General features: G+C 60.1%; 2 protein-coding genes across 2 annotated transcripts in view; one reads left to right on the top strand and one right to left on the bottom strand.

Moving 5' to 3' along the window:
* The window catches only part of CHLRE_04g217964v5 (uncharacterized protein), a 5,289-nt gene extending 1,751 nt beyond the window's left edge, over positions 1-3,538 (top strand). Inside the window, exon 3 of the mRNA XM_043061800.1 lies at positions 516-3,538. Within this exon, the coding sequence (XP_042925055.1) occupies positions 516-582 (67 nt within the window). The 3' untranslated portion in view covers positions 583-3,538. The remainder of the gene's footprint in view (positions 1-515) is intronic.
* Positions 3,539-6,607: 3,069 nt separating this feature from the next.
* Positions 6,608-12,529, bottom strand: CHLRE_04g217963v5 (uncharacterized protein). The gene is made up of 8 exons (XM_043061799.1): positions 12,379-12,529; positions 12,057-12,074; positions 11,847-11,874; positions 11,234-11,329; positions 10,647-10,725; positions 10,106-10,181; positions 9,784-9,840; positions 6,608-9,618 (listed from the first exon to the last, which is right to left on the bottom strand). Exons 2-8 carry the CDS (start codon positions 12,069-12,071, stop codon positions 9,556-9,558), a joined length of 414 nt encoding a protein of 137 aa, XP_042925054.1. The 5' UTR covers positions 12,072-12,074; positions 12,379-12,529; the 3' UTR covers positions 6,608-9,555.
* Between the last annotated feature and the right edge of the window lie 191 nt (positions 12,530-12,720).

The following is a 12,720-nucleotide window of genomic DNA, read 5'->3' as shown; positions in this document are numbered from 1 at the left end:
ACTTCAATGATGTGGATGGTGTCATGTTCGCTGGGAAGCACGACAAAGTCTGGGTTTAGGGCTGCGGCGAGGGAGATTGAAGGAATTAGTAGTATGTCGGGGCGGTAGTGTAGGTGGCGTCCTGCTGGTTTGCCCTCCTGGTCGGGAAGCAGCCATGGCGGCAGACGGTTGTCAGCTGTGTAGTCTGGCAGAGCGTCTTTAGACGTGGCGTCCATTACCATGTAGCAGCCGCCGCAGTCACCGCGGGAGATGGCTCGTGCGATGGTCTGGACTGCAATGTTGTGTCGTTTAATGTACATTGCACGGAGTTGGGGGTTGTGGCAGCCTCCCAGTATGTGGCCGCCGGAGTCGGGTCCGCGGCAGAGTGGGCATGGGGCGGGGTTATCAGGGCCAGCGCGGGGGGCTCGGCGGCCTGTAACTGTGCGGCCAAAGCGGGCTGTGAGTTTGTTGTTCCACAGTTGCCCGTAGAGGTAGTCCATGCAGCGTTTGGCCTTGCGGTGCCGGCCTGATTGCAGGTTCATGGTTCGGCTGCTGGATTTAATATCCGGGTCTGGGATGGCGTTGGCGACGAAGCCAGTGTAGAGAGTTTCGCGGGTGTGGCCTTGGGCGATGTGCGGGGCCGCGAGCGTGGCGATGCCGCGGTTGAGGTCATGCGCGTAGTGTCCTTCGTTCTTGTCTCGTGGCGCCCCTTCCGCAGTCGGTTTTATAGTTTTACGTATCCAATAGTATTTACTACGCGGGTCGTTATCGGATTCCTCGACCAGCCACTCGGCCCCGGGCATCCGTTCTCCCTTGGCGGTTTTCACCGCCGCCTGATCTGCGAGTTCATTGTGCGTAATCCCTGAGTGTGCTTTGACCTTAAGAAGGTTTGTCCGGCGGCCGGCGTGGGAGCGGCGTTTCAGGAGCGCGAGGATGTTATCCAGCAGCGCTTTGTGTTTGCTGAAGGTAAGGAGTTGGGGCTGGTTGATTGTTTTGCGGATGAGGAATAACGACGCAGCGGAGTCTGTGTAGACTGTGACTTCGGGGAGCGCTTGCACTTCGTCTAGCTTGAGCACTTGGTGTATGGCCGAGAGCTCGCATCGTGTTATGGTGTTGCAGCCGTGATGTCCAGGGTTGACGTCAATCTGATACGTTTGGGACGTGCGGGCATCAATCGCTGCGGCCCCCCACGCGCTGGGCTGGCCAAGGGCGTCTTTCTGCACTGAGCCATCGGTGTAGAAGCCTTCACAGGGGTTGAGGTGTAGGGGTTGGGTGGCCGCAAACGGGGCCAGGGTGGCTGGCGTGGCCGGTACGGGAGGGGGTGTTACCCGGGGGGCTGCCGGGCGGGTGCGGGTCATCCGGCGGACCTGTTTGGTCACCCACCGTGTGTGGGCCCAGGTGAGTTGGGGCTGCGGTTCGATGGGCATGCCTGAGAGGTATAGAGACGTGCCTAGGGCGTCGCGTATGGACTGGGCAAGTCGGGCTCCGGGTGTATTGCTGACCAGCACCAGGTCGTGTTTCAAGGTGAGGCCTGCGTCGTTGGGGTGTGGGCAGAGAAGGGCGTGCGTTGCTGTGGCGGAGATGCTGCCAAGGAGGGTGACTCTGGGGTGGGCGAGGTATCTTGTGTATGGCGCGTTGTGTTGCGTGGGGAGGAGGATCAGCGTGGCGTTGGTTGGCGGGTGGGGGGTGTTCGTAAGGGTTTCAGTGTGTTCGGCCCATGCCAGTGCCCATCGTACCGCGTGAGCTCCGTCTTCGGTGTTGGGTTCGGGGTAGGCGACAGCAATTCCATCCCATGGCTGGGAGTACACGTCATAGTTGGCCCCAAAGAGCATGTCTTCTTCATACAGTGTGTAGTAGGTGGTGGCGGCTTCCGAGACGTTTAGGGGGGATGCAAAGAGCTCTGTTGTGCTGCCTATTGCTGTGTGCAGGGTTTGTGTCAATCCGTCGCACAGAATGCATTCCCCTTTTTCAGTGACAGGGTGGGATTTGGAGCCGCCCCCGGGTTTGTATCGGAGGAGCAGGCGGGCGATGGCCGCCGCAAAGCCTCTGCCCTGGTCGTATTTAGCGTGCGCTTCGGGCCAGGTTGTTTGTGCATGCTGGTAGCGTTGCCAGAGGAGGTTAAGCCGCTCTGCTCTGATGGTGCCTATGCACCGTCCGCGGGGGTCGTATACATGCGCCATGTGAGTGCTGTGTGCCGTGGAGCCAGGGTCGGGGAGGATACCGAGCTGGATGGTGTAGGTTTGTGTGGGGCAGATGTCCCGGTGGGGGTTACATGGCTCGACATTGATGTCTACGTAGTGGCGCAGAGTGCGTTGCCCTCGTGCGGTGTCATTGCTGGCGTCTATCCATCGGCCCTGTCGCTGGTCAGGGTTTAGGTGTGTGTCGCTAGCGGGGGCCGGGGGGCGGGGGGCCGGGGGGACAGCAAGGCGGGCGTGCAGGGCGTCCAGGAGGTCCTGTTTGTTGTCTTGTGCCTCCAGGGTAGCGGCGGGTTCTTCCAGGTCTTCCCATTCCACCAGGACGCGAGGTTCATTACCCGGGGTAAGGAGCCAGGTAAGGCCGCCGGGTTTGGGGCGGTAGCGGTTCCGGGCGTAGAGGGTGAGGGAGCCGGGGGTGATGACGGTGGGTTCCCACTTGACTCGGTAGTGAGGCGAACCTTTGCTGGTGGTGCGGGCTATTACGTGCTGCACCCGCTCCTGGTGTCCATACAGGGTGTTGGTGGTGGTGAGGGGTAGGTTTCGCTGAAGTGCTTCCAGGTGTCGGACGTGGCGGCCAGGTACGCGTCTTGCTCCTCCTGGTTGAGCTTGTGTCGGTGTGTGAAAGTGGTTGGGGGCGTGGGGCCCAGAAGTAGGCGTCTGAGGTGTGCTTCGGGGTTGGGGGGCTTGGATCGGCCGATGAGGCTGGGGGCAATGTCGAGCAGGTCTGCGCAGTGTGCATCGGTAAGTGGGTCAAGCGCGGGTCCCCAGTCGAACGCTTTCGGTGCGTCGGCTGGCGGGGCTCCCCGTCCTTCAGGTTCTCTGACCATTTTAATGCAGGCCCGCTTACGTTGCTGTGTGCCCGGCCGGCGTGTTTGTGCAGGTGTCTGGTTTTCGCCATCGCTGTGGGCGTCCTCATGTTCTGTCGCCGTGGCGGCGGTGGCGGTGGTGACAGCGGTGGTGGCGGCCGCGGCAGTTCCTCCGGCATGGGCGGTTGGTTCGGCGGCAGGGGCGCGCTGGCGAAGGAAGCGGTTAAGTGTGCCCCAGTCAACGGCGGTAGGTGCGGTGTGGGTCGTGTGGAGGCCGGTAAAGGTGTGCCCGTCTGGGAGAGTGCGTTGGGCAGCGGTAAGGGGAGCAGTGCTGTTGTGGGTTTTGGCTCGGGTTCGGGTTTCAGCGTAGAGTGCGAGAGTGAGACGGTTGAGGGCTATCCTGTGCCGCCTTTGGGCCCTCGGCCATGTGTTTTGTAAAGTATTGGCATCGATGACGCAGGTGCGGTCCGGAGTGAGTGTAGTGCCGAAGCACCGTGTGTATGGAGGTAGTGAGAACTACCGGGTTTGGGAGGCAAGGCCGTGTAAGTAGTCGGTGTAGCCGCCGGAGGCTTCACCCGACCCTACCATGTCCGACGCCAGCGCAGGTGCCAGCTTGACGGAAGACTCGTATACAGTTACAGAAACCCGATGTTGAGGACACAGTCTGCCCAAGGATTGCGGAGACACGACCGGTAGCGAGCGCCCCGCCTGCGGGGGCCTCACGCAACTACCAATATGGTCAACAGTCGATGCTCCTTGGGATCACAGTTGTGCGACGCGCCCCCGAACCCACGTTCCCCCGATCCTACTGTCAACCGGGCTACCAGCCGCCCCCGGCAAGCCCAAAACTGAGTGGAGGCAAGCAAACCACTGAGCAGCACAAACAACAACGCTTCAATACCAAGGCAGACCGACCGCTAATAGGTCGACCGAACGCAAGCAGAACAGCGACCAGCGGCCTAGCGGCCAGCAAAATGACCAATTTGATAAGATACACCACGAAGTTCTCTATGTTAACTATCTCTTTGCTGTGCGCACTCCTCCTCTCGTCGAGCTCGCACCCCTCCCAAGCCAGCGCCTCAGTATCGCACAACACGCTAACCAATCAGCCCCATCATTCAACCCATAACAGCAAGACTAAAAACCCTCTTGTGGGAAGACAGAGAGCCAGAACCTGTTTCCTCTCAAATGTAAGCCCCAACCACGCGCTCAACCCCACAACGGAAAGCTTACAGCAAGCACATGATAATACGTTCATAGAGCCACTGGAAAACGACACTCAAAACCCTACCGTGCGCTCCCCCATCGTCCCAATCGTGAAAGCCTGCCGCCCGAGCTTCATCGCCATCCTGCTCCTTAGCGCTTGGGCCGCCCTCGTAACCTGGATGCCGGAGGCATGGCGCCTGGGGCCCCTCTGCAACAATGATGTTCACCACTCGCACGGCCCCAACAGGCAAGAGCCAGAACCCCAGGCCTCCTGTCAGCCAGCATTGCCGAAGCCGCCTACACATGGCGCGCGAAAGGCACACAGGCTGGCGAAGGGACGCCCATCTAACCCAGAATCGCCCTACCGTCCAGTCACTACCACACCACGTAGAACAGCCACTCAGCTATACACAGCCGGCAGCCGCGACCACACCGCCCCCCCATCCCGCACGCACCCAAACAGATTACCGCCTGCCTTTTTCGAACAGCAACAGCATTCCTTCTGCTGGATTCACGCCATTAACAACCTGCTAGGATGCGCGGCCATCTCCCCGTACCGCGTACTCACGTATGCTGAGCAAATGCTGCACCAGGCGCAGGGGGCAAACCAACCAGCACAAACACACGCGTGGACGCAGGCCTTCACACCAGTCATCGGCCAATTTTCAGTCCACGCCATCAATCACTACCTCAAATATAACTGCCACAGAGCGAACCAAGCCCTGGCCATCCACGTCCACGACAACATTCGCCCCGATGACTCCCCTGCCAGCATTGCACGTAGACACAAACAGACCGAACACGGCTTCCTAATCTTCACACCCGGCTACTCCAGTGGCATCTATGGCCATGTGATAGCCATCAAACGGCACGGCACCAGCTGGCTGGTCCTGGACTCCGCTGACACCCAACCGCGGGCCATACGCCGCACCACCGCACTTGAAACCACGGGCACGGTTTTTACGCTATCAGCTCGCACACCTGATACACCCCCCCTACATCCGCTGTGCCTGAACGCGACCGGCCCGCCCGCTAACTGGGCGCCCGACCGCATGCGCTCAGCAGACAGCAACACCCCACTTCCCGAACCCCCCGAATACCGCTCCCTAACCCAACTAGCCCACCGCCTCACCTCTCAAGGACACCGCTTGCTCGACACGTGCGCATGGGGCAATAACTGCGCCCTCTTTGCTACCCTAGCGGCCCTACCCGGCAGCCAAGTCCCACTCATGCCCACTGAACCTGCGAGCTGGGCATCAATGACAGGGGCCATACGCACATGTATTGCATCCAAACTCAGACAGTTAACCGCACCAAGCAGCCCGGGCAGCGACGAGCTGCGACTGCATATCCTGGGTCTCTACGAGGAAACCGAAACCCCTGAACGAACCGTGCAGACGCACTGCCGCAATGTGGAAGACACAGCCATGCTCACCATTCCAGACCTCATCGCATTCCAGTCCCTCCTCCCCGGAGTACAAATCCACATTATTGGCCCAGGATACACAGACTGGCTCCCGCTCCCGAAACCCACGGCATATGACCGCCCCCAACACAACGTATACCTAGCACACGTACCCCACTCGTGGGCCCTTGCGGGCTTCCCCCCTACCTTCCCAACCGCCGAATGCAACCACTACATAGCGGTAACACACTCAACTTGGACACACGGCCCCCGTACCCAGGACCCCTCCCTCCTCCGCTGGGGCCCCATCTGGGATGGCGGTCCATGCACGCAAGATATCATTGACAAGCACGCCAATACCCCCGTCCGCAGCCCACCACCCAAGAAGGCACGTACAAACACACTCACTCACGCTCTCCTGCGAGCCATGGGATCTCCCATCAACCGCCGTAAAGCAGCAAAACGCGCCCTTTCCCTGTCCCCACCTTCACCGCACAAACCGACACGGCCCACCACAAACCTCCCTGCACAACGGACCCCTACCAAGGCACCTCCCTCGCAACCCACCCCTGGCACACCACCGAACCATGCCTCCACACCCGCGCAACAACCACCACCAGTTATTCACAACCCCCCACAGCGCGCTCCTGGAAAGAAAAGACAAGCCACGCTTCAGGCATGTTTGGAAGCCGCGGCACTGCCGCAGGCCCAGCGCCCGGCACCAGCTACACCCGCCCACACAAGCACATGCCATTTTGTCACGCTCAACGCCCGGGGGTTGTTATCCAACCTGGCCCCCATTAGGGAAGAATCAGAAACCTGGGACGCGGACATTCTCGTACTCACTGAAACTAAAACTCGAGCCCACAGGACCAGAACAGAACGCGACATCATCAAAAACAGCTTCAAATCGTACTCCACGTTTGTCCACAGCACACCCCGACCGACACCGACAAAGGGGCCAAAACAAGACCAACGGCGGCACCAACCCTCGGGCGGAGTCACGCTTGCGGTTCACACCAGATACGCCCGCAAAGAACATATCACCTGCCTCCCCACGCCGGCAACACTCCAGGGCTACATGGTCCACCTGCGCATGGCCCCTTCCTCTTCGACGCCTATCCACATCATCGGAGTCTACTGCCCACCCGATGACAAGCGCACCCGCGAAGCATTGTACACCTACATCACTCGAGCCTCACGAAGTGCAGCCCGTCTGAAAGAACCCCTCCTAGCCGGCGGGGACTGGAACGCTGCTGCTTACGACACGGACAGAAGCACCAACACCAGTACTACCAACGACACAACACATCAAAACTTCCTGAAGCAGACGGGCTTATCACCCGCCGCGCGCACACGCCCTAGGCCACATACGTACACGCAGATACAACACGACACAATTACACATCAAAGCCGCATCGACGACTTCCTAGCAAACAACCACGCCCAGGGCTGCCCTGCGGCTACGGAATGGACCTCAGCATGCGGGGGCACCACCGATCACCTGGGCCTACACTTAAAGGCTAACCTTCCCTACAAACCCACGGGAACCACCACTGCACCCGCGGAACCAGATATCCCGAGCGCAGACACAAGCACCGGCCCTACACTAGCAAACATCGTCAAGCCTATCACTCAAACCCAGAGTCGCACCATCACACAGCGATGGGAAGCAGACGGAACCACTGCCCTTGAAACCCTGTATGCCGCGCTCACCATACCCGGTCGCAGCGCACGACAAATCATCGACTCCACAGTAACCGCACTTTCATCCAACACACATCACGTAGCAAATACACGCACCGCCCACAACATTGTCACCGACGCACGCGCACAACTCTCCACGCTTGACCTCAACGCCGCATCCACCGCCCTTTATGGAGCACTAGCCGTCGGAGCCAAAATCATGCTCGACACGTGTCCCCAAAAACCGCCCCGAACCTCCAGAGCAAAACCGTCCCGGGCGGAGGCCAAGAAGCTAAAGCGGCTGCTAGCCACCGAAAAACAGAAAAAGCAACTCTACCTAGCTCTCGTGCACGCCTCCCCAGCGCAACCACAGGAGCCTCCCACTCCGCCCCCCACAGCGCCAGCACCCGTACCACCCGTGGCCCCTACGAACCCCACACCCGCGGCCGCCGCCAAACGGGACTGGGAAACTGCCCTCAAGACACGCCGCACTACTCAGAAAGAAGCCAATGCCAAGGCCGCCAGCAAATGGTTAACACGGATTAGAAAGCTATTCGCAACCTCTCAAGGCAAAGCCTCCAAAATAATGCTCGAACAACTGACAGCTGTACGCCACCCTACTACCCAACACATCGCCACCACCAGCACCGACATCAACGATGCGCTACACACTCATTTCCAAGCTGCCGCTGAACCCACTGGTGGCCCACGCACTGGACGCTACCGACCAGAAGACACCACCACCACCTTCCCCTGGAACGAACCAGGAGCACCCGACGGCGGCTTCCTGCTGGCCCGCGCACAACACCCGGACACCCATTCCCTGCTGCCTAACGTCTCTGACGCGAGCAACTTCCAACGGTGCATGCAATCCCTCTCCCGCAACAAGAGTCCTGGCCCTGACGGCCTCCCAAACGAGCTACTCAAATGCATGCCAGATGCGTTACAAGCCGCCGTCCATACTCTCCTATGTGTCGCATGGATTAAAGCCGAACTACCAGACGGCTGGTCCACCAGCGACACCATTCTCTTGTACAAGAAGGCAGACCCGCTGTCCATCTCCAATTACAGACCCATTGCACTGTGCAACACGCTCTACAAGCTCTACACCAGTTTAGTCACTCGGGCAGCCACCGAAGCATGCACTGAGCTCCTCGTCCACAGCGAAGCCCAAGAAGGCTTTCAAAAGTACAAAGGAACGGAGCGCCAAATCATGAACCTACTGCATGTGATTGAGGACGCAGCCCTCACAAAGCGCGACCTATACGTCGCGTACATCGACTTCTCAAACGCCTTCGGCACCATAGACCACGACCGCTTGCTCACTGTAATGCACCACCTCGGCCTCCCAACCGACTTCATAGAAGTCGTGCGCAATCTGTACTCTACCGCAAACACCACCATCCGCACAGCCCACGGCCGCACATCCCCCGTCCAGATAAGGCGCGGCACCATGCAAGGAGATACCCTCTCACCACTGTTATTTATCATCTTTCTCGAGCCACTCCTGAGGTGGCTCCACTACGGCGGCCGCGGCTACCGATACGGCTGCCTCACAAACAGTGAGAATGACCAACACAACTGTTCATCACTAGGCTACGCGGATGACCTGGCGCTAGCAGCCAACTCCCGTGATAACCTCCGGTGCCAAACTGACAAGATTGCGCGATACGCCGCCTGGGGAGGTATGCGCATCAACCGCGACAAGAGCGCCTGCACAGGCATCCTCCACAGCTTCGCAAGTGCCAACAGTTCAGACAAAAGCATGAAAGGCCCCGCCTGCGAACGCACCCTCAAACGCTTCCTGGATGGCCAAATCCACATTGGCTCTAACGTCAAGGATGGAAAACTCACCAAGATAGCCTTGCCGTACGTGTCCCCACATAAATCATACCGCTATCTCGGCGTTGAAATCACCATGACGATGGACTGGCGCCCTCAACTTAAGGCGGTTAAAACCGACCTAACTGACGCCGGCGAAGAGCTGAGCAAGTACAAAAAACTCCCTCGCCAGTGCTACATGCTCATCAAACAATGCCTCAAAGCAAAAGTGGCTTACTCCCTCCCAGCCATGGCATACACGCAACACGATATCCGGGCACTGGACGCCCAAATCGCGGGTATCACCCGTCGGTGCGTCGGCCTACCACGCGACTGCGCCACCCGCGCCATCCTTCTGCCTGCCGAGATGGGGGGCCTAGGAATAGGCTCGCTCCGCGAAGAGTATGTACAACGCGCCTCCAGACTGCTCATGATTTCGCTGAACGATAACGGCAGGCTAGGCGTAATTACGCGCCGCCTCCTCCACCTCCAAGCGGCGCAGGCGGGGAGCGACCTCCCGCTGCACGACATGCGAAGAGCGGGGAAATTTTTTGTTACCCTGAAACAACTCACCCTCCTTCAAGACCACGACCTGCTGGCCATGCTGCAAGGCAAGGAATTTGCAGCCGCCCTACCAACACTAGTGTCCAAACTCCGAGCCGCTGAGGCGAGCACGCCCGCTTACCTGCGAGCTGACTGGATCAGCCCCCTGACAATAGACCTTGGCTTGAACCTGGCCGACCTGGTGGACGCAAATACGGGACGGCACATCATTGACACTGTACAGCTGGATTGGCGATTTCCAAAGGCCGGGTAAAAGACCGGCACAAGCGCGCCCTGAACCGCTTCACTCACGCCCTATGCAAACTTGCAGACACACAACCTAAGCCGACCGCCGGTACTAAACCCCTCCCCCTGCACAACCGAGCCCTACCCAATGGCGTCTCCAAGACAGACCTTCGGACAGCTGGCGACCTGCCTAAACCTATACCCCAACGCACTCTCACCTCTCTACTGGAGCGCTGGCAGCAGTCGACACCTCCGAGGCCCTCCGGAGCCCCGGCGCGGCCGTCTTTGGAAGTCCTGCAGGCCAAACCAAAGCCAACGGCAAAGCAACGCCACAATCACTTCATCAAATACGACACACGGACACGCAATCCCGCAGTCGAGGCCAATGACGCTGCTCTGCCCGGATCCACACTCCATTACCCTTCCGACCCCACGAGGGACCTCACTTTCTATATGCACGCAGCACGGGAGTTTACCCCGCTCGTCAAACAATGCAAAACCCTCGGCACCACACGATGGACCGGCTCCTGGCGGATCCCGCCAAGGCGGGTCCCAGCCCATGCCGAGGCGGCGGGCCCCCACACCCACGCTACCCACGAACTACTTGCTTCCCGCCCCTACCAAGCAGTCGCTGCACCTGCTCACCAGCGGCTCGAGCTACCAGACGGGTGCCCCACCGCAGCCACATCACCCACGCACACGAAACCGCCCAACCGCCGCAAAAGCAGCGCTCGCCCCACCCGCTGTCCACACACGCACCACGCAGCGCCGGCGAGGGGCCTCCCACCGGCAGCCGCGCAGAGAGGGAACCGCGCGACCACGCAGCCAAGCGCCAGACCTGCATGGCGCAAAGCCAGAGACACAGCATTAAATGGCGCACTGCCCCAGTCCGACGCTGGGAAGCTAGCGGCACAACACATCACAGCCCACCTGGCTAACCGCGATGACATCATTGCCGCGGTTGTCAGTGGGCCCATGACACATAAAACCAATGCCCCACCACCCAAGAGAAAACGGAAACTGGACCCGCCGCCAGAAGAACCCCCCTGGGCTGACCGCTGCCGCTACAAAGTTCGCTGGCAACCAACCCTCACCACGAACGGTATACTCAGCGCCTATAAGATACAGAACTACGACGCCATCAACGCCACAAAACCCTCATGTATGCTATGGGGACAGGGCATCCGCCGGTTTATGGCCCAGGTGCACTGGGCCGACACGGAAGACCCGCTCTCCTCCCTCTCACAGAACCCCGGCTGGGCGGCCGCCCTGGCACGGTACACCCTTGCCCAAGCTGAAGCACCCCCCGACCCCACCCCACCCCCTGCGCTTGATACCCACCTCACCAGCAAGCAGCGCCAGGGCCGGTGGCGGGACCCAGCACCCAGCATGGCCGCACGAAAACGTGCCACTCTCCGGTGCTGCACCATTGACACCAACTCCTGCAACCCAGACACAGACATTCATCCGACAGGTCAGTATTGTATCCAGTTGGGCACACGAACACCCGGTCTAGCCGCCGGCACGGCGACCGACCCTGACCCTACCGCCAGAGTATACGGACCCGACGGCCGATGCGTTGGATCCATCTCGGCTACTCGCCTCGCCCTCCTCCACGCCCGCTATAAGGCGCTCAACCCCACCCAACCCCCGAAAGCATTCGCCGCCGCCGTAGCCTCCCTGCTCACACGATATCGCCCCAGTAAACGCCACAAAGAGAGCTCCACCAACCCAGCGCACGAGGTCACCCTCTGTCCAGACCTAATGTCCACCCTTACCTCCCATCTTAAGTTCACAACAGAAGCATTTGCCTCCCCCCTCAACGCTACCGGCAACATACCGGCCTACTACACGGCACACCCCGAGGACGCAGTGTTCGGGGCCGCCCTCGACTGCTACAGCCGACTCCTACACGATGTGTCATTCCTCCACCCACCACCACAGCCCGAACAAACCAACCTGGCAATGGCCTGGGCGGTCGCCAGCGCTGAGGCAGCGGCAGCGCAAGCGCCACATTTGTCAGTCGTGGTCGTGCCGTATGGCGAAACCAGTGGTTACACGGCCTGGCTCCAGCACCCACTGGTCCACGCCTTGGGACATATCCGACCGGCACACACGTGGGCCGCCATGGCCTCCGGCCTAGGTCAGCCGCTGGAGCTCCCCGCCCACCGGCGCGGACTCCATCTCCTGTGTGTGGCAAACGAGCCCGGCCGGTTAATTCTCAACACGGCCCTGGGGAATGGACTAGCGGCGGCGCTGTCTGGCGCCCTTGGACACACTCCACGACCCTACCATGTCCGACGCCAGCGCAGGTGCCAGCTTGACGGAAGACTCGTATACAGTTACAGAAACCCGATGTTGAGGACACAGTCAGAACCCTCACTAACAGCACAGATTGCTGCACACAGCGCCAGAGCTGTGCCCCGGGCGGTTACGCCAGCTGTAACGCCCCAGAGTCGGACAGACAGACAGCGACTCTGCCGGCACGTACCAGGAGTGCCACGGACTCAGACGTCCCACGTTGTAAGCCCCAGACTTGGCACTACAACTATCCCCCTTCAGGATTGAGCGTCCTCGGTCAATCCTCGATGGTGCGAGTCGCCCGCTCGCGAGCGCTCTGCAGGTCAGCAGCCATATCAGGGGTAAAGTTAGACTCAGGCTCCCAGCTGTTATGCTTAGAGGAGTAGCCCTTCCATTTGACCAAGTACTCCTTAACCGCCGGCGGTTGTTACCTAACGCCACAGCGCGACGGCGGAAGTCCAGGATGCGCCCTACTGTCCATAGGGGTTGGTCGTCAATCCATGCAACAGGTCCAGGCCCATCATCAGACTCA

Source organism: Chlamydomonas reinhardtii, chromosome 4 (assembly GCF_000002595.2).
Source record: "Chlamydomonas reinhardtii strain CC-503 cw92 mt+ chromosome 4, whole genome shotgun sequence".
Lineage (NCBI taxonomy): Eukaryota > Viridiplantae > Chlorophyta > Chlorophyceae > Chlamydomonadales > Chlamydomonadaceae > Chlamydomonas > Chlamydomonas reinhardtii.
Note: the sequence above shows the minus strand (reverse complement) of the source record. Positions and strands in the feature narration are given on the sequence as shown.